A 23,928-nucleotide genomic window follows, 5' to 3' on the forward strand; every position below is an offset into this window, starting at 1 on the left:
AAAAATAAAAAAAAAAAATAAAATAAAATGTCAAATCTATCTGTCTATAAATGCCAGCACTCTGCTCTGGAATATTTGATATGCAGGCATCTATCATTCCACACAGAGGCATTAGCTGAGAATGGAGGTCCAGGGAAAGCCTAATTGAATCATACCGCATGATAATTTAAGTGCAATATGCTAATGGAAAATAAATCTTTTTTTTTTCTATTACATACTTATCACTTAACATTTAAAATTATCGCGTATTTATTTCTTTAGTTACGTTTTGGTAAAAGTTAAACACCATAACATCTTGGCTCTCTGCTCTATTTTCCCTTGAGTTATATTAAATCTTTATTTTTTAGCTAACATCACTTTTCAATGTTCTCTCAGTCTTTATTTTTACTTATCTTTTCCATTTTTAATTTTTATTTGCCTTTTGTGGTTTCATCCTTCATTTTGCTTTTCTGCATACTTCATTAATTAGTATCCATTACAATGCCACACAAAGTATATCTGTGAACCAGTACCAGTCTGTGAACTATTTATTACTAGTTTACAAAAGTTAGTATGATCTGAAAGAGCAATTTTGAATCTGTTGAATTTTATATAAAAGCTATAGAAGCACATATCTTTATGAATGGCTAACACAGTGATTCTCAAATTGGAGCCTGAAGACTTGTGGAAGTTAACAAGTTCTATATAAGAATTTGGGGCTTTCATTTCAATGCATCCTTAAAAAATTAATAAGCACATTACAGATGATCTGAGTAATTTTAATGCCCACATTTGTGTTTCATGTTCACGAGTACAGCTACTTCTAAGTAAAGAGCAAATAACACATGGGGCACTTATCATGATATGAAACAAGACATCTTCACAGAATTACAAACTGGCACAGTATTGAAACTGGCACACAAGTGCCCTTTAGTAGTCTTTAGAAAAAATAAAGTTTTTAGATTTCAACATAAGGATCACAGAAAGATAAACATGTCCATAAAATGAATTAAATCATTTTACCACACCTTCAGGATAGCCATTCTTTATATTAATATTAAAAAATCAAAATTCATAAACAGATTAATAATAAAACCAGAACTGAAGCTGGTTTCTACCAATATTAATTCTAACATTAAATCTTTAGTTTTAATAAAACATTATGTCATGTTAACATTAGTTTGAATTTCTATTTACATGTAATTTATAAATTAAATGTTTTGGTTTCATAGATGTATAAAACAAATAAGTAGGGGCGCCTGGGTGGCGCAGTCGGTTAAGCGTCCGACTTCAGCCAAGTCACGATCTCGCGGTCCGGGAGTTCGAGCCCCGCATCGGGCTCTGGGCTGATGGCTCAGAGCCTGGAGCCTGTTTCCGATTCTGTGTCTCCCTCTCTCTCTGCCCCTCCCCCGTTCATGCTCTGTCTCTCTCTGTCCCAAAAATAAATAAACGTTGAAAAAAATAAATAAATAAATAAATAAATAAATAAAACAAATAAGTAGCCTTGAAAACCATATACATTTAAACTAACTAAAAATTTAAAATATTGACCAGAGACACTTCTACAAGCTTTGATGTCCAGAACAACCACTTAAAACTCTGTAGGTTCCAGACCTCTCTCTGAATGGGACTTACTTTAATTCACTTAATTAATTACTCACCTATAAAAGCACCAAGTGAAAGTATTCTGTAACCAGGCCTGTTCTCTGATCTGCGTATAATCTATACCAAAATGTTTGCTTCAATTGGCTCCTCAGGTAATATCCCCTGTATATGAACTCAAAGTCCTGTCTAAACCATTATCAAAAAGGGTAACCAGTCCGCTACTTTCTCTCCCATATGCAAACCTATTGGAGAAATATTTTTCAGAAATACCCAGCAAATAGCATAAATAGGCTGGGAGTACATGTAAATGCCAAATAAAGATATGAAACAATGTCCAATCTTACTAACCGAGAAATTAAAAAATAAAGGTTTAGATTTTTAAAATTATAGTTGTTCCTTGAACAACAATGGGTCTGAACTGAGCGACTCCCCTTATATGTGGAATTTTTTAAGTAAACATATCAGAAAACTTCCTGGAGATTTGTGACAGTATGAAAAAACTTGCAGACACACCAAGTAGCCTAGAAATAACAAAAAACTTAAGAAAAAGTTAGATTTGTCATGAACACATAAAATATATGTAGATGCTAGTCCTATTTTATCATTTACTCCCATAAAATATATAAAAATCCTATTACAAAAAGTTACAATTTATCAAAACTTACATAAACACTTCCACAACATACATGGTGCCATTCAAAGAGAAATGTAAATAAATGCAAAGATGTAATAATAAATCATAACTGCATAAAATTAACTGTAGTACACAGTATACTGCTGTAATGATTTTACAGCCACTTGTTGCTATTGCAGTGAACTCACGTGTTGCGAGCATCCATTTAAAAAGCCACGTGAAGGTAATCATCTCTAGTATGTGTAGCACAATAAACTGATCTCTCATGGGTCTCACATAGTTTTCATAGTTCATGTTTTGTGCAATAACATAAACTTTCAACGCCATGGGACCCATATGAAGTATCACTGGTGATGCTAGAAATGCTCCCAAGAAGCAGAAAAGTCAGGACATTAGAAAGAAAAAGGTGAATGCTTGATATGTACTACCGTTTGAGTACATATAGTTGCTTTCTATTTCTAGATAAATGAATCCAATATCAAGACCATTGTTAAAGAAAGAAAGAAAGAAAGAAAGAAAGAAAGAAAGAAAGAAAGAAAGAAAGAAAGAAAGAAAGAAAAGGAAATTTGCGAAGCTGTTGCTGCAGCTACACCAGCAGGAGAGCAAAAATATGGGAAACTTTATGAATTTTTTTTTTCTTGATTTGAAAATACAGCTTGTAGGTGGGTGCAAAACTGCCGTTAAGAATGGCCTACCTATAGACTCTAGATTGATTTGAGAAAAAGCAGTCTCATTACAGTACATGACAACTTAAGGCAAAGGAAGGTGAAGTTAATAAAACTGAAGAATTTAATACCAGCACAGGATGGTTTGATAATTTGAGAAAGAAGTTTGGCTTTAAAAATGTCAAGATAACAGGAGAAGCGGCTTCTGAGACCAAGAGGCAGCAGAGGAGCTCCCAAACACCATTACAAAAATCACTGACGAGAAAGGATATCTGCCTGAACGGCAGACAAATGTATCCTACTCTGGAAAAAAATTTCCACAAAGGATATTTATTAGTAAGGAAGAGGAACGAGCACCAAATTTAATGCAGGAAGGGATAAGCTGACTCTATTGTTTTGTGCAAATGCAGTCAGGTGTATGATCAGGACTGTCCTTGTCTGTAAAGCTGCTAACCCCCAGGCCTTGAAGGAAAAAGGTAACCATCAGCAGCCAGACTTTTGGTTGTAGAACAGGCTGAACAAGAACGCTTTTTCTAGACTGGTTCCACTGATGCTTTGTCCCTGAAGTCAGGAAGTACCTTGCCAGTAAGGGATTGCTTTTCAAAGCCCTTTTGGTATTGGACAATGCCCCTGACCACCTAGAACCTTATGAGTTGAACACCAAAGATATCAAAGTGGCTTACCTGTCCCTAATACAAGGTCTTTAATTCAGCCTCTAGATCAAGAGGTCATAAGGACCTTTAAGATTCATTTTGCATGGTTCCCTATGGAAAGCATTGAAAACATTATGGAAGAGAACCCCAAAAGAGAGGATATCATAAAAGTCTGGAAGGATTACACCATTTAAGATACCAACATCGTTACAGAAAAAGCTGTGAAAGCCATCGACCCTGAAACAATAAATTCCTGCTGGAGAAAACAGTGTCAAGATGTTACACATAACTTCACAGGATTAACGACAGAGCCAGTCAAAGGAATCGCGAAACAGATGTGGATATGGCAAAATAGGTGGGAAATTAAGGCTTTCAAGATACGGGTCTTGAGGAAATTCAAAAGCAAATAGATACCACAACAGAGAAATTAACAGAAGATGGTTTGATAGAGATGAGTGCTTCTAAACCAATGCCAGACAACGAAAAAGACGACATAGAAGCATTGTCAGAAAACAAACTGACATTAAACAATCTGGCAGAATGGTTCTGATTACTCAAGACTGCTTTGACTTCTTTTACAACATGGCCTTTCCATGATACAAGCACTAAAACTAAGGCAAATGGTAGAAAAGTCACTTGTACTGTATAGAAACATTTTTGAGAAACCGAAAAAGTCAGACCAAAATTATGATGTATTTATGTAAAGTTATACCAAGTTTGCTTGCCTCTACTGTCTTCCCTTTCACCTCCTCCATCTCTACTACTCCTGAGAAAGCAAGACCCTCCTTTTTTTCCTCCTCCTCCCCATTCAACATGAAACACAACACAGATGAAGACCTTTATGATGATCCACTTCCACTTAATGAATAGAAATAATCATCATGCCATACAGTTAAAAAATTTACCTGTTGTATGTCTTTGCATGAAAATCCAGTAACTGTAAGGCAAGAACTGTGTGAGATGTTTTTATGCCATCATCATCATCACCACCTAAGTATTCACCATGTACAATATCCTGCGCAAAACCTGTATGGTAGTGGATAGCCTATCTTCACATAGGCATAAAATGAGTAATATGTAATACAAAATTAATAATGTGTTGGTTTTCTTACTGTTTTATAACTTTGCTTTCAAAGAATTACATTACCATATAGTATGCCCCTGTCTCTCGTCATTGAAAAAAACTGCATATCAGCCTACCACACGTAAGTGTTTTTTAAAAATCTAACAGTTTCCAATAATATATTATGAATATGACTATAATTCTGTATGCCATTAAAATGCTACAATAACTCATTCATTAGTGTATAGGCTAGGCTACTGTGGGACAATCATATGACTGCTTCTTCACTTTCAATGCATGACTTGTTGTGTATACCTGTAATATATGAATGTGTTTTTCAGGTTATCTTTTCATTTTTGGTGTCTAGTGTTAGTTAACACATACAACACCTACACAGACTTGTACCATTTAAGACAATATTGATATAGATACTGACAATTCATCTTATACACAGATGATATAAACTTATGGTACTGACAAACATAGTGTAGTACTGCAAATGTATTTTCTCTTATGATTTTAATAATGCTTTCTTTACCTTACTTTATTGTAAAAATACAGTATATAATACATATAACATATAAAATATGTGTTAATCAGCTGTTTATGTTATCAGTAAAGCTTCCCAGTCAACAGCAAGCTATTGTAGTTAAGTTTTCGAGAGTCAAAAGATTTACACAGATTTTCAACTGCACAGGGGACTGGTGCCCCTAACTCTTGCATTGTTCAAGGTTCAACTGTACTTCTTTTAAAAAAAAAATTATATTATATGCCTAGAACACTGAAAATAATTAACAAATGTCATGAATAAAACAACATTCTAATCTTTAATTTAGATTGAATTCATTCATTCTGAGGAGAATGCCATGTCTTGTCTCTATTCAAGTCAATCCAGAAGCACAAAGTAGTTAAGCACTAGAAGGGAAATATGCTTACCAGGGGATATAATAAGGAAAACTATCTTACACTATAGTTGTAAAACTCTGCTACTGAAATGGGAACTACTCAATTTCTAGGAACATGCTATGGACTTTTTTTTTTTTTTCAACATTTATTTATTTTTTGGGACAGAGAGAGACAGAGCATGAACAGGGGAGGGGCAGAGAGAGAGGGAGACACAGAATTGGAAACAGGCTCCAGGCTCTGAGCCATTAGCCCAGAGCCCGACGCGGGGCTCGAACTCACGGACCGCGAGATCGTGACCTGGCTGAAGTCGGACGCTTAACCGACTGCGCCACCCAGGCGCCCCCATGCTGTGGACTTTTTAAAAAAAAATTACAATGAGGCTCAGGGATCTCTGACAATAAAGTCTTACCTAGGTCCTATCATATTAAAGCAATTGAATAACTGACTGTAAAATCAGTTTTCTCCAGAACAAAGACAGAAGTACCTTCATACGCTGGAACTTCTCTTTGGAAATGGTATTTTAAATTTTGTAACATGAATTTCAATTCTTTTAAATAGAATACTGAATGTCCGGGAAAAACTTATTTAACATTATTAATATTTATCACACTGGAAATATAAGAAGGTTAGCATCAAATGAAGAGGTAACCTATTGTTACATTTTCTCTCTGAAGCACTTTTTTAATTGGAAGCAAAAATGCATACAGTATCAAGTCTTCCACAATATGTTGATATACCTATAATTTTCTGCATTTAGAATAACGACCAATCTTACTGAATTTTTTTTTAATTTAGAGAGAGAAAGCGTGTGAGTGGCGGAGAGGGGCAGAGGGAGACGGGGGTGGGGGGGCAGGAATCGAAAGCAGACTCCAACGCTCACCACAGAGCCAAATGCAGGGCTTGATCCCACGACCTTGGGAACATAAGCTGAGCCAAAAGTAAGAGTCAGAAACTCAACCAACTGAGCCACCCAGGTGCCTCTTACTTAATTTTTTTAATGACAACTCTAAGTCAGAAGAAAATAAAAATAACACCACTGACAAAGCATATTTATTTTTACATAAAAAGCTGAATACAAATCATGAACACAAACTGCAGTGTTTCTCAAAATGCAGGTTATCAGTGGATTAAGACCAACCATTTTACATAAAATAAAATAAAACAAAACAGAAAATATCAAAGCACACTTACCCTTGTATGACATAAGATGCACATGTCTCACCTTTTAACACCTCTGAAATGTTAACAAGTACAAAGTACTTTTACACAAAGTGGCCTTCAACTGCCCCAATACTATCAGTAGAAATCAACATACAACTAAGTTAAAAAGGAATAAATCCAGAGAACACAACAAAAAAGCTATTCCTTAAACACTTAAGAGTAATCAGTTTCTAAAACTGTTCAGTCCATTTTGAAAATACTAAACTGAATTAGATGTCCACCGTCACAGATCATATATTTTGGCTGGACTGCTGCAAGTAATTCCACCCAAGCTATCTCGACCCTACTACCAGAGCTCTCTTCTGAGAATGAAGTACATTTGTCATTCTCTTGCTTATATACATCTGTAGGTTCCTTCCTGCAAACTACTTAAGTTTGGCAAACTTCTTCAATTACAGCCCCATTTTCTAATCCTTTGCAACCCCTACCTCCCTTATGCCAGCTGCCCTACAAACACTCTCTAGCCACACAACACTTAATCACTGCCTCCAGACAGTCGAGGTTCTTTAACAACTCCATGCTCTTTTCCTTTTCTACCTTCTTTAAAAGTCCCAGTTCAGAATCTTGTTCTAACTGTCTTCTGATTCCTCCAAGAGGTATTCAGTGGCATTCAATAACTACTACTTTGTGCTCTCCCAATATATCACTCAAAATTCCAGAACGGGATTTACTAAATTATATTAACCCATTTGTGTAGGACTTTCTTCTCCCTCAGCAAACTAAGAACAGTGAAAGACACCTTTTTTTTTTTTTTTTTTAAGTCTCTAACACAGAGCTCTAGGGCCAGGCAGGGTCTCAATAAACTTAAGTCATTATTACTACTAGGTACCAAATAAATGTTCATGGTATAAAATTAAAATTCTGGAAACATTATAATTAGATCTAAAAAATATTCTTCCTTTTAGAAAAAGGATTAAATAGGGGTGGGGGGGGCTTGTTGTCTATTTTAAAATCCATATTTTTAACTATCCCTTGAGCTAGTTTGCATTTAAGTTCCTAAAGATCAGTAAATATTTTCCGAAACAGCTAAAAAAAATAATAATTATAAGTGGTTTGAGGGGATGATGGCTAAAATACCTAATAAATATGAGAAAACAACCTCCTAGGGCCAAAAAACACAAGTCACAAAAAATTAAAAAGAACATTATAACATAAAAAAGCATTCACATTAATAGTAACCACACATACACACTGAGAAAAAAACCTCAAACTACACTGGAGAATATCTAGCTAAAATGAAGGACACTTAAAATAACAATATTTATGTTCTTCATTGCCATCCTCCAGTCCATCTGAGTACTGTTTGTCTCTAGGGTAACTGACTCTAATAGTCCTAATTTTCTTCTTTTATTACAGAAATAACAGTGCAGCTTAGTGGTAAAGAATGGACTGTGAAACCAGGCTGCCTGGACTCAAGCTCTATTCCACCTCTTATTAGCAGTGAGACCTTGAGTAAGTCACTTACCTAAACTGTACTTCTGTTTCTTCACATGTAAAAAGAGAAAACAAATTAGAGTACCTCTCTTACAGGGTTTTTGTGACAATTGAATAAATATGAAAAAATATTGTTTCTAAAGTGCCAGGCATAAAAACAAACACACAAATCAATGGAACAAAATAAAGGGCCCAGAATTAGGGGCACCTGGATGGCTCAGTCAGTTAAGTGTCCAACTCCTGGTTTCGGCTCAGGTCATCATCTCACAGTTCTTGAGTTCGAGCCCCGCTTCGGGCTCTGTGCTGAGACTATGGAGCCCGCTTCGGATTCTCTCTCTCCCTCTCTCTCTGCCCCTCCCCTGCTCACTCACTCTCTCTCTCTCAAAAATAAATAAATAAACATAAAAAAAAAAGGCCCAGACACAAGCCCACACATATAAGGTATATTAATTTACTACATAGGAGCCAAGAATATACAATGGGAAAATGATGATCTCTTTCAATACATGATGCTGAGAAAACTAGGCAGCCACATGCCAAAGAATAAAACTGAGCCCCTATCTTCATACCATATAGAAAGATCAACTCAAAATGGGTTAAAAACTTGAACACAAGACCCAAAACCATGAAACTCCTAGAAGAAAACGGAGGGTAAACTCCCTGACATCAATCTTGACAATGTTTTTTTGGGGGCGATTGGACACCAAAAGCAAAGGCAACATAAGCAAAAATAAACAAGTGGGACTACATTAAACTAAAAAGCTTCTATGCAGCAAAGGAAACTATCAACAAAATGAAAAGGCAACATATAGAACGGGGAAAAAGTATTTCCAAACTATGTATCTGATAGGGAGTTAATATCCAAAATATATAAGAAACTCATAAAACTCAACAGCAACAGCAATAACAACAAATCAGATTTTTTAAATGGGCTGAGGACCTGAATAGGTATTCTTCCAAAAAAAGATATAAAAATGGCCTACAGGTACATGAAAATGTGTCAACATCAACATCACTAACCGTTAGGAAAATGAAAATCAAAAGCATAATGAGATACTACCTCACATCCATTAGAATGGCTATTATCAAAAAGACAAGAAATAACAAATATTGCAAGGATGTGGAGAAAAGGGAACCCTTGTGCACTGTTGGTGGGAATGTAAATTAAAACTGAATTTTAAGTAATCAAAAACTAGTATTCTTTGTCTTCTTAAACATAAATAGGGAAGTTCATTAACTACTATGAATAATTTTAAACACATTACCGCAAAAGGTATAAGACTACATTCCTTCAATGTAATTCTGAAATTTCCTTATTCTCAATTCTACCATAACAAGGAAGAGTTTTCACTGGTTCAGGCTGAGATTAAAATTACCTCAATTAAGAAGACACCAGATAAATAAGTGGTTTGCCTTTCACACAAAAATATGAATTCAAACCAATAAATATATGCCAAGTACTCATTATACAAAGCAAGGAATTCAAGAGGGTTAGGGCAGCAAACAACACAGACAAGTCTATCTCCTCCTATGACAAAAATTACATGCATGTTGATGTCAATATGTAAACAGGTGGAAGTCCTAGCTTATCTTCTGGTTACTTGAAATGCTGTATTCAAAAAAAAGTATATTGGCAGCCATCTGGAATGAGGACCACATTTAATTTAATCTCTCATAAGCCTTTGTTTCAGTTTACACACTGGTAAAAAATGAAGTTTTTAATAAAACCACTACAAATGTGGAGAAAGTATACCAAGCAGTATTCCAGAGGCCCACCTTTGTCTCTCACTGTAACTATTTCATAGTACCACTAGAAAAAATATTCTCCATGGTAGCAAATTATGCCAAAACTTAGAAGGATCAACAACATCCAGGAGAAAATAAAAATCCCAATCAAAATAAATTTTCCTAAACTGTCAGACCTAATAAATGCTACTTTTAATTTATGTAGCCATTAACCTCCAAAGAAAGTTGAGTAGGCTAATTATTTCTCAATTAGCCTTTTGTTTACTCATACTTAGGAACCTAAGTGCCACACACAACACATTTAAGTGCCAAAACTGAAACAAAACTTTAGTTCTAAAACATTTCAAATTAAAGTTTTGAGAAAATTAATACATATCTCCCCAAAATTAAAGAACTTAATTTCTAGTCAAAGTTTTCAGTACATCATTCCTAAAATAAGATGTAATGCTCAGTACTACTCAGAAAGCTTCAAAAAAGCTTCTGTAATGTCATGGGAAGGCAACATATATTTCTTACAGTCAAAAAACACACAATCTGTCTACAACGTAACCACCTTGTAGAAAACTTTGAACTTTACACCAAATTTAGTCCAAATATTTCATCCCATTCTCCAGCAGGATAACTAAGAACTACAGTTCATCTCTAACTCTGAATTTTAGTAATGAAAAGTAGCATCAATAAAGCAATCAAATTTATTCACTAGACATCTACTACACAGAAAAGGTATAGAACAAAGGTCCTGATCTTAAACTCATTCTTTAAAGTAATTTAAAATCTTATCAATGACTTCAATTATTTTAGCACCATGTAATGAAGTCTTAAAACCATTTATCACAGAAGAAACAAAAATAGAGAGTTACTATTTTGAGGCAGATTCTCAGGCCAAAGCATGAAATAAAACTAAATACCAAAGTCTGGTCCCCTGACAGAAAATCTACTCTGGTGGGAAGAACACTTACACTATTTGAGATGTCCTGGAGTCAAGGTTTAGCCACTGTTCAATGTAAGACATCCCAGGACACACTTCCCCTCCCCTAGTCTTGAAACTGAACGTCCCAGGCAAACCCAGACCATCGGTCACCCTAGCTTGAGAAGTAGTAAGGAGAAAGCAATTCAAGCTTTTATTTAGCACTTATGTATCAATCTCCATGCAATAAAGAATTGAGTGGAGGGGCACCTGGGTGTCTCAGTGGGTTGGGTGTCCGACTTCGGCTCAGGTCATAATCTCTCAGTTCGTAAATTCGGGCTCAGATCAAGATCTCTTGCTTTGTGAGTTCGCACCCCGCGTTGGGTTTTCTGCTGTCAGTGCAAAGTCAGCTCGGGTTCCTGTCTCCCACTCTCTGCCCCTCTGCAGGCGCACTCTTTCTCTCTCTCAAAAAATAAACATTAAATTCGGGCTCAGATCAAGATCTCTTGCTTTGTGAGTTCGCACCCCGCGTTGGGTTTTCTGCTGTCAGTGCAAAGTCAGCTCGGGTTCCTGTCTCCCACTCTCTGCCCCTCTGCAGGCGCACTCTTTCTCTCTCTCAAAAATAAACATTAAAAAGGAAAAAAAGAAAAAAAAGAATTGAATGGATTAGATCTCTAATCCTGGCCAATTTTTAAATTTTTAACAGTCTCTCATGGAAACTGGCCAGGGCCACTGATCTATTCTGACTGATTTTATATGACCTCTTGGAACCACAAGACTTTAGTGATTACTCCTCCCCTCAGCCTCCTCTCTTCTAGAATATCACACTCTGTGGTTTTATTCCTAACTCACCGGCTGCTCCCTCTCAGTTTCTTTGGATTGTTCCTCTTCCTCTCCCTGACAGGAAACATTAAATGCCCCAGAGCTTGATCCTCTGCTGTATTCTCTATATTCGCTCCATGTGAACACCTTTAAACACCATTTATACACAGACATCTCTCAAAATGCCTACCTCCACCTCTCCCATCTCTCCACTGAGCTTGACTCAACATGGTGCCTGCAACCTCTAAAAAAGCATGTGGCCAAAACAAGAACTCTTGATTTTTATTTGCCTTCCTCTCTCTTCCCCCCACCTCAGGAAATAGCACCACCAAACAAAATTTCTGAAACCAAAACTAAGATATCATTTATGACTCCTGATTCCCTCCTTTGTCATCTCCAAACCATTGGGAAATCCTCCCAGCTTTCTCAAGTATATTCCAAACCCATTCTCTTCTCCCCAAATCCAATCTTACCACTGTGATCCCAGACCATCTATTGTACGTAACCTATTAACTGCAGTATGCTATTAACTGGCTTCCCTACTGCTCTTCTTTCCCCCAACCCTCCAGAATTTTTCCCCACAGAACAGCCAGGAGTGATCCATAAACACCAAGGACAGAGAATGTCTACTCTGTTTCCCCAATGCTAGAAGACTGTCTGCCTCAAAGCAGGCACTCCCCAGTGAATGAATAAATGAACGGTCATCTCTCCTACCCTTTTTATATCTAGATTCCCCTCACACGGAACAGAACCCAAACTTCCTACAATGCCTTCCTTACATTATCTGGGCTCCCTCACCTCACATTCCTGATCTCCATGCTCCAGATTCACGGGCTCTTGATATTTCAGACTCCCCAAACTCATTTCTACCTTGGAGCTGTGTCTGTGCCCTGTGCCTGAACACTCCTCCCCTCACGTCTGGCTCCTTATCATTCTGGCCTCAGCTCAACGTTACCTCCTTAGAAAGGCCTTCCCTGACCAGCAGATCCAAAGCAGCTCTACTCAACCTTTGCCATCTCACCCAGTTTCCCTGTTTTCACAGTACTTACCAGGTGAACTCTCTCTTGTTGTTGGTTTACTTACAGACAGCTTCGTCCCCACTAGAATGTAAGCTCCCTGAGAGCTGGGACCTTATCTTTCTTGTTCAGTGATGTATTGCTACAGACTAGTACAATGCCTATTACACAATATTTATTGAAAGAATGACTCACAAACATTTGCCAAGTACGTATTATGTGCCAATCACTATACTAGGTAATAACAATGGATTTTTATAATTAAAGAAAAATAGAAAGTAGAAGTAAGATATTAGTATGAAAAGCTATTTGACGTTCTTTTTATGTTGACCATTTCCATTCTTTTTTTTTTAATTTTTAATGTTTATTTTTGAGAGAGAGAGAGACAGAGAGGGAGAGAGACAGTGTTAGTGGGGGAGGGGCAGAAAGAGAGGGAGACACAGAATCCGAAGCAGGTTCTAGGCTCCCAGCTGTCAGCACAGTCTGACGCGGGGCTCAAACTCAGAGTGATCATGACCTGAGCTGAAGTCAGACGCTCAAGGGACTGAGCCACCCAGGCACCCCGATCATTTCCATTCTTAAAATGAATACTTTATATGATAAATTCTACTTTTCAGAATATTATTTTGGCAGTGTAAAATATGAACATGCTTAAGGTAGTAATAATAATTAGTATCTCACTGCAGCTTTGGAAGTTATCTAGATGATGACATTCTTCATTTTTTAATGCACATTTTACACATTAGTTCCCACTAATGAAGCCATCACTCAGTAAAATACTATCTAGGACTCTTCACGTCATCACCATTTTCTCAGAATATGCATACAAACATTTCATCCAGTCAGAAAAATCATGACTCTAAAATTTTTCTGTTCTCAACATGCAAAAATATTCACAACATGACAATAGTGGTTGTCAACTCACCATTTATTCCCTGGCCTCAGATTAATTTACCAGCTCCATTCAAGCCAAGAAATGATCAAGTTCCAATTACTAATCAAGTTCATTTCACCACAGTCATTACTAAAATTAAGATTCGCCCCTCACCCCCCAAAGCCTATTATAATAGAACATGTCCAAATGAGTTCAGGCAAAAGAGTTACGTTTCATTGTTACCACAGTACTTTTAGATCCATCTAATTCAGAACCACAGAACAATACCTCAGTATCTGGTGTAAGCATACCAGTTATCACTACTATCATTATGACATCACTAAACACCTTATGGCAATGCATCAACTAGGAAGAAGATTTCAAGCTCAAGGCACTGACATTTCTCCAGATCTCATGTTTTCATATTTTAGCATATTTTTTTTTTTTTTTAAATTTTTTTTTCAACGTTTATTTATTTTGGGGACAGAGAGAGACAGAGCATGAACGGGGGAGGGGCAGGGAGAGAGGGAGACACAGAATCGGAAACAGGCTCCAGGCTCTGAGCCATCAGCCCAGAGCCTGACGCGGGGCTCGAACTCACGGACCGCGAGATCGTGACCTGGCTGAAGTCGGACGCTTAACCGACTGCGCCACCCAGGCGCCCCCATATTTTAGCATACTTTAAAACTATCATATCCTGCCCCCAAATGTTGTAAGGGTTGAATATATTAATATTTTTAAGGTATAATTTATAAAATGAATCAAATTCGGTATAACTAGGCAAAAGTACTCAAAATACCACTATATCATACTAGATTTTTAAAACATAAAGGAAAGAAAGGGGCACCTGGATGGCTTAGTTGGTTAAGTGTCAGACTTAATTTAGGCTCAGGCCATGATCTTCCTGTTGTGAGATGGAGCCCTGCTTTGGGCTCCAGGAAGGGCACGGAGCCCGCTTAAGAGTCTCTCTCCCTTTCCCTCTCCCTCTGATTATACATTTTGAACAGCAAGGTATTCTCAAATGCATTCAATCAAATACATAAAGACATATCACTTCTTCTATTTAAAATTAGCTTTCAACGGGCAACTGGGTGGCTCAGTTAAGCGTCCAACTTCGGCTCAGGTCATGATCTCACAGGGAGTCTAAGCCTGGCATCAGAGTCTCCACAGACAGTGTGTAGCCTGCTTGGGATTCTCTCTCCCCCCCCCCCCCCGCCCCTACCCCTCCCCAACTTGTGCTTTCTCTCAAAATAAAATTAGCCATCTAACCATACTTGCCAACACAAAAGGGGGAAAGGGGGGTGTTCTTTGTATGGAAATATATGAACATGTTCATATTATTTACATTTATAAACGTTTACTCTATAAAGCTGAAAAACTGTAGGTACCAAAACAAAATTAAATCCCAAAGCAAAGGTCAAAAGTTCAGTATTCTCCAAACCACACTTGTTATTGTTCCTATTTGATTTTACTACCATTACCTTAAAAAAAATGTTACCTTCAATATTTTCAGCTGATTCTACATTACCACTGATTTTCTCTTTAGTCCAGTTACATATTTCTATAAACAAATCAGTTTTAGGATACCTAGAATTAACCCACATAATGAAGTAGTAAACTCATTTCAATACCAGAAATTATTTACTTATCCCTGGTTTCGTATTGGCCTTCAGGAATAAAATGATTGCTGACAAATACAATCAGAAAACAACTCTTTGTTTTCACAAAATTCTAAAATTGCTCAAGTTGGTCAAAAGATATACTGAACATTATTTCAAAAATATAAATTTTCTTCAAATTCTCAGAAAGGAAAAGAAATTCCTGCATAAAGCATCTCAGAGGTCATTATCTTGACCTTCACCATCTGTTCGTTTGTAAAAGAAACTACATGTAAGTTTTTCATCTAAGGTATAACTTTATAAAATTAACTAAAAAATAATTTTAAATACTTATTTGCTCAAGAATAAAGCATTGGGGCACCGGGATGGCTCAGGCAGTTAAGTGTCTGACCAGCTCAGGTCATGATCTCACGGTTCATGGGTTGAGCCCCACGTTGGGCTCTGTGCTGACAGCTCAGAGCCTGTTGCCTGCTTCAGATTCTGTGTCTCCCTCTCCTTCTGCCCCTCCCCTGCTCTCTTTCCCTCTCTCTCGAAAATAGATGAACATTAAAAAACATTTTTTTAGGGGCGCCTGGGTGGCGCAGTCGGTTAGGCGTCCGACTTCAGCCAGGTCACGATCTCGCAGTCCGTGAGTTCGAGCCCCGCGTCAGGCTCTGGGCTGATGGCTCAGAGCCTGGAGCCTGTTTCCGATTCTGTGTCTCCCTCTCTCTCTGCCCCTCCCCCGTTCATGCTCTGTCTCTCTCTGTCCCCAAAATAAATAAACGTTGAAAAAAAAAGTTAAAAAAAAAACAAAAAACAAAAAACATTTTTTTAAAAAAAAAGAATAAAGAAGCATAGCAAAAAGTACATCACTATTACTGTAAAAGTAATTCACTCTCGGCATATCGCTGAAAAAAAAATTTATTGGAAAGGCATGTCCTGACTTACCAATGGCTTATCACTGTCAAAATATGATAAAATATATGCTTTGTAAAGATATCCTGTCCAAATTCCTTCAACCTGGGTACTGTTTATAAATTATCTCCTTCCACTATATTCTTTGTTACAGCAAAGGTCTAGGGCCTGCAATACAACCTCAAAGTCCTTCCTTCAGTTGCTTAACTTCTGCTCACTATGAGGTTTTCTTCCTCATGGAAAACAATGGAAAAATGGATACAATGCTTGGGTGACATTATATCTCCAAACATGTTATTATTACAAATCTCTTTCAAGAGGTTAGGTTACAAAGACACTACAGATGGCTCTTGACAGGTACAGATAAATTGAAACCACTCCCTCCAATCCCTAGGGATAATGAAGTTGTCTTCTCGCTTACTGAAGTTAACTGTGACTGTAGTATTTCTAGTAGTCAGTAAGCATCGGAAACCTCTCAACTGCACTCTCCCCTTATTAGGATAAATAGTATACATCTTAGAGAAGATAATTCCCGCTTACATTTTTTTAACTAAATCCATGCCTACATTAAGTTCCATTATTGCTACAAGTGTTGCAGAACCAAATTTAAGAGAATGATTTTAAATTTAACTCTGGATTTAAAAATTTACATATGTCTCGAATAAAGTACAGTATGGTGACTACACTTGATACCGTGCAATATGCTTGAGATTTGCTAAAAGGATAAATCTTAAGTGTTCTCACCACACACACACAAATATTGTAACTCTATGAGGTGATGAATATGTTAAATAGCTTGATTGTGGAAATCATTTCACAATGCATACATATACATACATCAAAACATCAAGTTGGACACCTTAAGTATATATACAATTCCTACTTGTCAATTACAGTCCCCCAATAACTAGTAACATTATATGTCTAAAAAAGAAAAACACATCACAAATTTCTAAACTATCATAGAATTACATTATTTGAAATTTTAATAGCAACTGTGCCTGGTATACTTTGAAGAGCAGAAAATGCTACCAGAAAAAAAATTCTCACTTCCATATGCTGCTTCTACGGTTTTTGTTTTGCAAATAGCTTTAAAAATGTATACAAAAATGTCAGTTACAAGTGGAACTCAAAACATTTTGTGGAACAAGGTTACTTAGGAGTTCGAGAACCACCTAAAATTGGAGGAAAAAATTTTACGTCTGTACATATGGCAATTTTTTTCTGGATAAAAGGCCTATATAACTTTCAGCTTCTCAAAGGGTTCAAGATCCAATTAAAGTGTCTTGGGGAATCGTCAGGGTCAGACAACTTGTCACAGGCAACCCAAGTCTTTTTTTTTTCTTTAAGCCTTATCTTTTTCATCCCAAATTAGGGGAGGATTTATCCCAATCTGGTGGCTCCCACACAACTTCTGAGCGATGCAGGCATGAAATGGCTGTCCGACACAAACCGCTCCCTTCACACAGTGAACGCGGCAATCTCCAAATTTTCCCTGAAGGGGCCAGGGAGAGGCAAACGCATTAACACCCCCGCCGCTCAGAGATCGATTGGCTCATGCAGGACGTGTCCTCCCCTGACGCCAGAGAGAGCTGCGTGGAGGTGACCAGGTTTCACTGAGGGGCTGAAGTCCCCTCGGGGATCACTTATGGAGGAGATGGCATCACCAGCAACCTCCTCCCGCCCCAAAACGCCCCAAGTAGCAGCTGCGGGCGTGGGCGCAGCAGACCCCGGCCCTCCCAGGCGCGCCCCAAGCCGCCGCCGCAGCACGGTCGCAGCGACCTTCCCGCTCGGGTCCCCGTGAGCCCCGTTATCCACGTCGGCCACACACCCCACGAGGGAAAAGGGAGGAGGCCGGACAACAAAGCGCAACCAGAGGAGGCCCTGGCGAGCTTGAAGTTGGGGCGCCGGGGCTGCGGCCCGGGGAGGAGCGGGCTGGACGCCCGGCCGCGCGATGCAGGGGCGGACGGGACCGGGGACGCGGCCCGCCAGATGTCAGCCCGCGGTGCCGGGGTGTCGGCAGCCGGGAGGAAACGGGGCGGGCGGGCGCGCGGCGGCGTCGGGGAGGCGGCCTGGGGCGGGGGGGGGAAGGCAGGCCTGAGAAGGGAAAGGAACGGCGGCAGGGTCCCGAGGCGTCGCGGTCGGCCGCGACCCCCACACCAGCCGCGGGGGAGGGACTGTCCCGTTACTTACCCGCCGGGAGACTGCGGGCTCCGCCGGGGCTGTCCCGGCCGCCGGCCTCCGGGGCCAGGAAGCGCCCCCACATAGCGGGCGGGAGGGCCGGGGGCGTACGACTCCCCTAGTCCGTCCTCCCCCGCCTTCGCCTCCTGCTTCTTCGGCGGCGGAAACTTGTGCGGAACCTGGGGCCGCGGAGGCACCAGCAGGAGGGCGGGCGGGCGGGCGGTCTGGTTAACGGCTGCTCAGCGACGGGCGGCGAGCGCAGGGGCCAGATTCGCCGCGGCGCCGGCGGCGGCGGCTGCCATGGCCGAGCCCGCTGCGCTGAGGCCCGGGCCGAGGAAGCGGGCGGCTCCGCAGTGACGGCGGCTGGGTCCCCGGCTGAGCCCAGGCTAGGACCAGAGCCTCCAGGCGAAGTTGCAGCTGCGGCTTCTCTCCGCCCCCTCCGCCGGCTGAGCCGGAGCCGGAGCCGGGCAGGGTGGGGGCGGGGCCTGCCAGGGGCGGGGCCTCGGGCGCTTACATAATGCGTGCGCGGCGCGGGGCGGGAACTGCGGGCCGGTGCCGCTGGGTGCCCTTACGCCGGTTCGCTTAGTTCGCGACTGTGGGTAGACTCGAAGCACCAGCTGCATCCCTCCCTCCCCGCCCTTGCGCTTGGTCAGACGAGAAAAGAGGATGAATAGAATGTGGCCCGGAGCGGTATCTTTCGGTACCGCCCTCGCTTGGGTAATCCCTCAAGCCCTCCGGGGCACCTCTCTGGAAAAGAGGAAGACCTGTCTTCGCTGCATAACTACTGGAGCTAAGAGGCTCTCCTGAGAGGGGTTGAGGGACTGCCAGTCTTATTTGGGATAGGGATTAAAGTCATCATACATTCCAGAAACATCGTTTATAAATCGCTTTGTGGGACAGAAAAGAAGTCGTTTTCCTGAACTCGTAAATCCAGTGGCGGGGGGGGGGGGGGGGGGTCAGGGGAGAGAGGGAAGCAAAATACCTACTATACAAGAATGTGCACAGGAAAAAGCAGAAAGGAAAAAGACCAGAGGGTTCAGAGAGGAGCTGTAAATTTTAATCTAGTAGCCCAGGAATTCAGATAAGCAAACAGAGAGGAATCAAAATGGTACCAAAGTCTGTAATGGGAGTAACTTCCTTACACCCTACACCTTCTTGTTCTTCCTACATTTGGTCAGTTCCCACCCTAAACCTGGAGTACAGGAGCAAGTAAGTATTCTGGTAGGAAGCATAAAAGGGTCCACCAGCCTTTTCTTATATCTTACTTTTCATTGGCAATATTAGGATCCTTCCAATATTTAGATACAAAACAGTTCATTTAATAAGTATTGGTAGAGCACTGTAGAAGAAAGCGGGTTCTACCCCTGGCTCGTAAATCAGAAACAAACTGAAAAGGAAGTCCCTACCCTTAACAAGACTTTGAGTCCAGTCATGCCTTTGTTTGTTTTAGAAGCTTGTTAGTAATAAAGGCCTCTTATTTCTACTTAAAGACTTTTGAGTTGGGAAATACTGCTTAAAACTTTTAGAGGTTAAATTACATTTACTTGTGTAGTTTATTACTTACTACATCTGTGTTGTACTTTATTTCATTGCAGTTTTACATTTCGTCTCCCTCCAGTAGAGTTCCACTATTTCTCCAAATCATGAGTAGGCGGCCCAAGAGTCACTTTGTTCTGAGGATAGAAAGTGACAGAAATATGAAAGAAGGATATGATTGGCTACTTTTCCTGATTTAAATGTGCATGAGCTCATTTGAATAGTTTAGGCATTCAAGTTTAGGAACTTGAACAGTTGAGGTTCAGAATGAAGCCTAACAATTAATGATAATAAATTCCAAAAAGAATTATCGGAAGCTATAGCGCTATATCACAGTATCCTTTTTTTCATGATTTATAGTTACCATAGTCTCATATTAGGTACAGTATTTGTTAAACACCAAACTTTTTTTAATACAGTTCTAAGAAATGTATGAATTACAGATAAATCTTGGTCTTTTGTGAGTTTAAAATATGTTTGTTATTCCAAAAACTGCCAACTTGCATTCAATTCTAAGTAGTATTTTAGGGAAAAAAAAATCACTTGCTCAAGTTTTCTACATGTTTTTTACCAATGTGAAGGGTGTGCCACTACACATGCAAAAGAACATCTGAAGCTGAGCCTATAAAATATTTTAAATGCCTATTACAGAGTAAGAGGAAATAGTAAAAACATGTTACTTTGGCAGTTGGCACCAAAGATAAAAAATTTTGTGTTCCTACTAATTAAACTTGAAAGGATACAGATCTAATGCAATTAAAATAACCTAAATACTAAGTGAGAATATTCTGTATGTGAAGTAAACTGTAACCAACCATTTTTTTAATCATATAGATTGTGAGTATTCTCAGAATCTGAACTCAGATTCCCCTATATCCATATAGGAGAAACAGTATCCATGTTTCTCCAAATGATTAAAATTTATCATAGCAAAGGTTTGAAAGCCTAAGAACTACTTAACCATTACCAAGCCTGATGTGGTAAACTGGCATATTTTTGGTTTGTTAGGATAGTATGAAAAAAAAACTATAAGGAAAATCTTATAAGCAAAGACTGAACTTAAGTATTCCTGAACTTAAGTATTTCAGTAATTGTTCTTGTAAGCAGAGATAATAAAAGCAAATGATGAAAATAGTGACCGTGTATGTTTGTGTGTGTGTATACAAATACACATGCTTAGGTGAAATTTAGATACTTAATATCTTGGGAGGGGACTTTTAAAAAATATAAACCAGATCACAAAAGAGTAAAATAGTACAAAACAACACTATATTTAATATCAAACTATATTAAACTTTTCATTTAAAATATTGTATTCAAGGAGCACCTGGCTGGCTCGGTTGGTGGGCACGTGACTCTCGACCTCGAGGTTTTGAGTTCAAGCCCCATGTTGGGTGTAGAGATGATTTTTAAAAATAAAATTTTAAAAAATAAATAAAATGAAATACTATATTCAAAAAAAAGACATTATTTAAAAACAAAAATAAATGTTGCATTTGTAAATCTTTTGGAAGAGCGCCTGGGTAGCTCAGTCAGTTAAGCATTCACTCTTGATTTCAACTCAGGTCATGATTTCATGGTTTATGAGATCAAGCCACCACCTGTCAGGCTCTGTGCGGAGAGGACACACCCTGCTTGGGATTCTCTCTCCCTCTCTTTCTGACCCTCCCCTGCTCTCTCTCTCTCTCAAAATAAATAAACTTTAAAAATATTATTTGGATATGAATCTCTGATCTGATTAAGTTAAATTATATTATATGTATTTTTCTCACATCAATTCATCATATTGGGCAAACAACAACCAGAGAATTGAAGAGTGATGTAACAAAGGATAAAACTGATATTTTAAAATGAGAAGACAATCTATCTTGTGCATAATATGAGGAAACTTCAAGAGAAGTTAATGTTTATAGAAACATAAAATATCAAAACTAACAAAATATAGAAAAATTAAACCATCCGATAACAATTTAAATAGCTCCTAAAGAACAATTGCCACTTTAGAGGGACAGATTTGTGGATGAAGACTAAAAAATTCCAAGGAACAGATAATTCTGGTGTACCAAGAGTGTTACAAGGACCGTGATATATAACCTCTTCCAGGTCACAAAAATGACAAGTTACTGAATTTATTATGGGTGGTTGTAATCTCAAATAATCATTTATAATAATGAAAAAAAGAAAACTAAGAAACTCATTCTTTTAACAATGGATTTGGAAAATCTTATTTATAGTCCTAGCAGATACATTCAACTATAGAAAGGTAAACAGAAGACATAAAGGTCTGTAAACAGAAGACAATCTGTCTGTACCTCACTTTCCTCATCTGTGATGTGGCCAGGCCAAGAAGGTAAGGATACCTAATCTCAACTCCATGATTCCTGGGAGATACAGAAAATGAATCCCACCTGTATCTTTGGCTCCAAAGTTGGGCTGCAATGGCCAATGAGAAAGTAGGTAAGAAATGGACCACTAAATCATGGAGCAGTCCTTTGAGTGGGAGGCAAGGCTGAGAGGGATGGAATTTAAACAAAAGACAAATTTAAGTGTTCCACGGTACCATCAATGTTTACTGAAACTGCTTAGGACTGACATATTTGTGGATGGCACTTCATACATGTGTAAAGATACAAGGTCATTTACAGTGAAGGAGGACAGCAACTTTGACAATGTATAAAAAGACGAGTTCTTCCCTGTCTTCCTGTTTAGACATCAGAAAGGTAAGTGCATGGAGTAAAGTGTGCATTCCAAGAAAGCAGCTCATGCCTTCACTAAACACACACACACACACACACACACACACACACACACACACAGAGTCTCCCATCTAACCTGCACTAGTGGAGAAGAGGACTGTTTTAATAACTTAAAGCGGCCAAAACATTATGGATTGGATTGAGAGAGATTCAGTGGAAAAGCGGGTTTTCAATAAAGTACAGTTGGTAACAGTAGTGGGACTTTAGAATATATATATTTAAGTGATTTGAGACCTCTTACTAAACCAGTTAAATGTTTTATGTAATCCTCACAACCATCTGTCATCAAAACAAAAATAAAAAATAATTTTTTTTTAAAGATGAACAAAAGATAAAAGAGACAGACCAAAAACTGACACTTAATATAGAGAACAAACTGGTGGTTACCAGAGGGGAGGTTGGTGGGGGATGGGTGAAATAGATGAAAGCGATTAAGAGTACACTTATGACAATGAACACTGAGTAATGCATAGAATTGCTGAGTCATAATATTGTACACCTAAAACTAATATAATACTGTATGTTAATTACACTGGAATTAAAATTTTTTAAATAAATGAATAAAACAACCTGTCATTAATAGTCAATATTAGCTCCATTTTAAAGATTGGGAGAAAAAGACCCAGAGAAGTAAGGTCATACAGGCAGTAAAGAGCTAGGATTCAGATCTAATCCATATGATCCCAAAGCCCATGCTTTTCCCATCATGCTCTTTAATATGTTGCAAAACAAATTATAAGATTTTTCTTCAGATGCCATGTGAGAAGGAAGTGCCTAATTATAGGATTTCTGTATAATGTTTAGGGTTCAGCTAAGATTGGAAACCATGTGACATTAATCTGTGGTGTTGTATGATTTTCTTTAGCTGCACCCAGCAGTTTGAGTATAGGAATAAAGAAGGCAGATAGTATAACAGGATTTTGTGATGTGGGCACTTACGGAAAGGGGGCAAAAAATTCAAGGATACTGGCTGGAGAATGAGTGAAGTGATGGGAATCTGGGTCTATCCTATCTGGGGAAAACAGTGAAATCAAGAGACAGCTGAAACATTGACAGAAGGTTGAAGGAATAAGGGAGTGGAAGATTCCCATGAAATCGCAAAGCAAATACAATGACAATAAGGGAGTGAAGGGTGGAAAGATGGGGCATTAGGGTAAGTGGGGAGAATGTCGTGGGGCTTAAGATTTCAGAAGTGGGGCAGTGGAGGAATTAATCTATGAGGCAGCATTGGAGTTGCATGTCTGTCTCTGATCTCCCTTCAGGAAAGACTTTGATGTTCAGCCACAAGGAATGCAGTTGACTGACAGTTTCCAGCAGTTAGCACCTGAGGGAGGGATCTGCCTCAGCTTTTGAGTGGAGGCCACACTTTTCCTGGATCGCCCCAGCCTGTGACTGAACATGGCAGAGACATGGGGGC

General features: G+C 39.0%; 1 protein-coding gene across 8 annotated transcripts in view; it reads right to left on the minus strand.

Annotated features, from left to right (window-relative positions):
- The window catches only part of CEP85L (centrosomal protein 85L), a 227,477-nt gene that overhangs the window by 153,672 nt on the left and 49,877 nt on the right, over window positions 1–23,928 (minus strand). For 3 of the 8 annotated variants that reach the window (XM_086707688.1, XM_086707690.1, XM_086707692.1), the window contains one exon: window positions 19,784–19,892. The exons of 1 other annotated variant lie outside the window; for it this stretch is intronic. Coding sequence is in view for 2 of the 7 variants with exons in the window: in XM_086707687.1 (XP_086563813.1) it covers window positions 18,232–18,304 (73 nt within the window). In the remaining 5 variants the exon portion in view is untranslated. Of the gene's footprint in view, window positions 1–13,576; window positions 13,946–18,231; window positions 18,692–19,783; window positions 19,893–23,928 lie in introns of those variants that run through there. 4 more of the 8 variants (XR_015251502.1, XM_086707686.1, XM_086707687.1 and 1 more) reach the window with 3 other exon arrangements.

Source organism: Puma concolor, chromosome B2 (genome assembly GCF_028749965.1).
Source record: "Puma concolor isolate L17-30 chromosome B2, mPumCon1.1.hap2, whole genome shotgun sequence".
In the NCBI taxonomy this organism is placed as follows: Eukaryota; Metazoa; Chordata; class Mammalia; order Carnivora; family Felidae; genus Puma; species Puma concolor.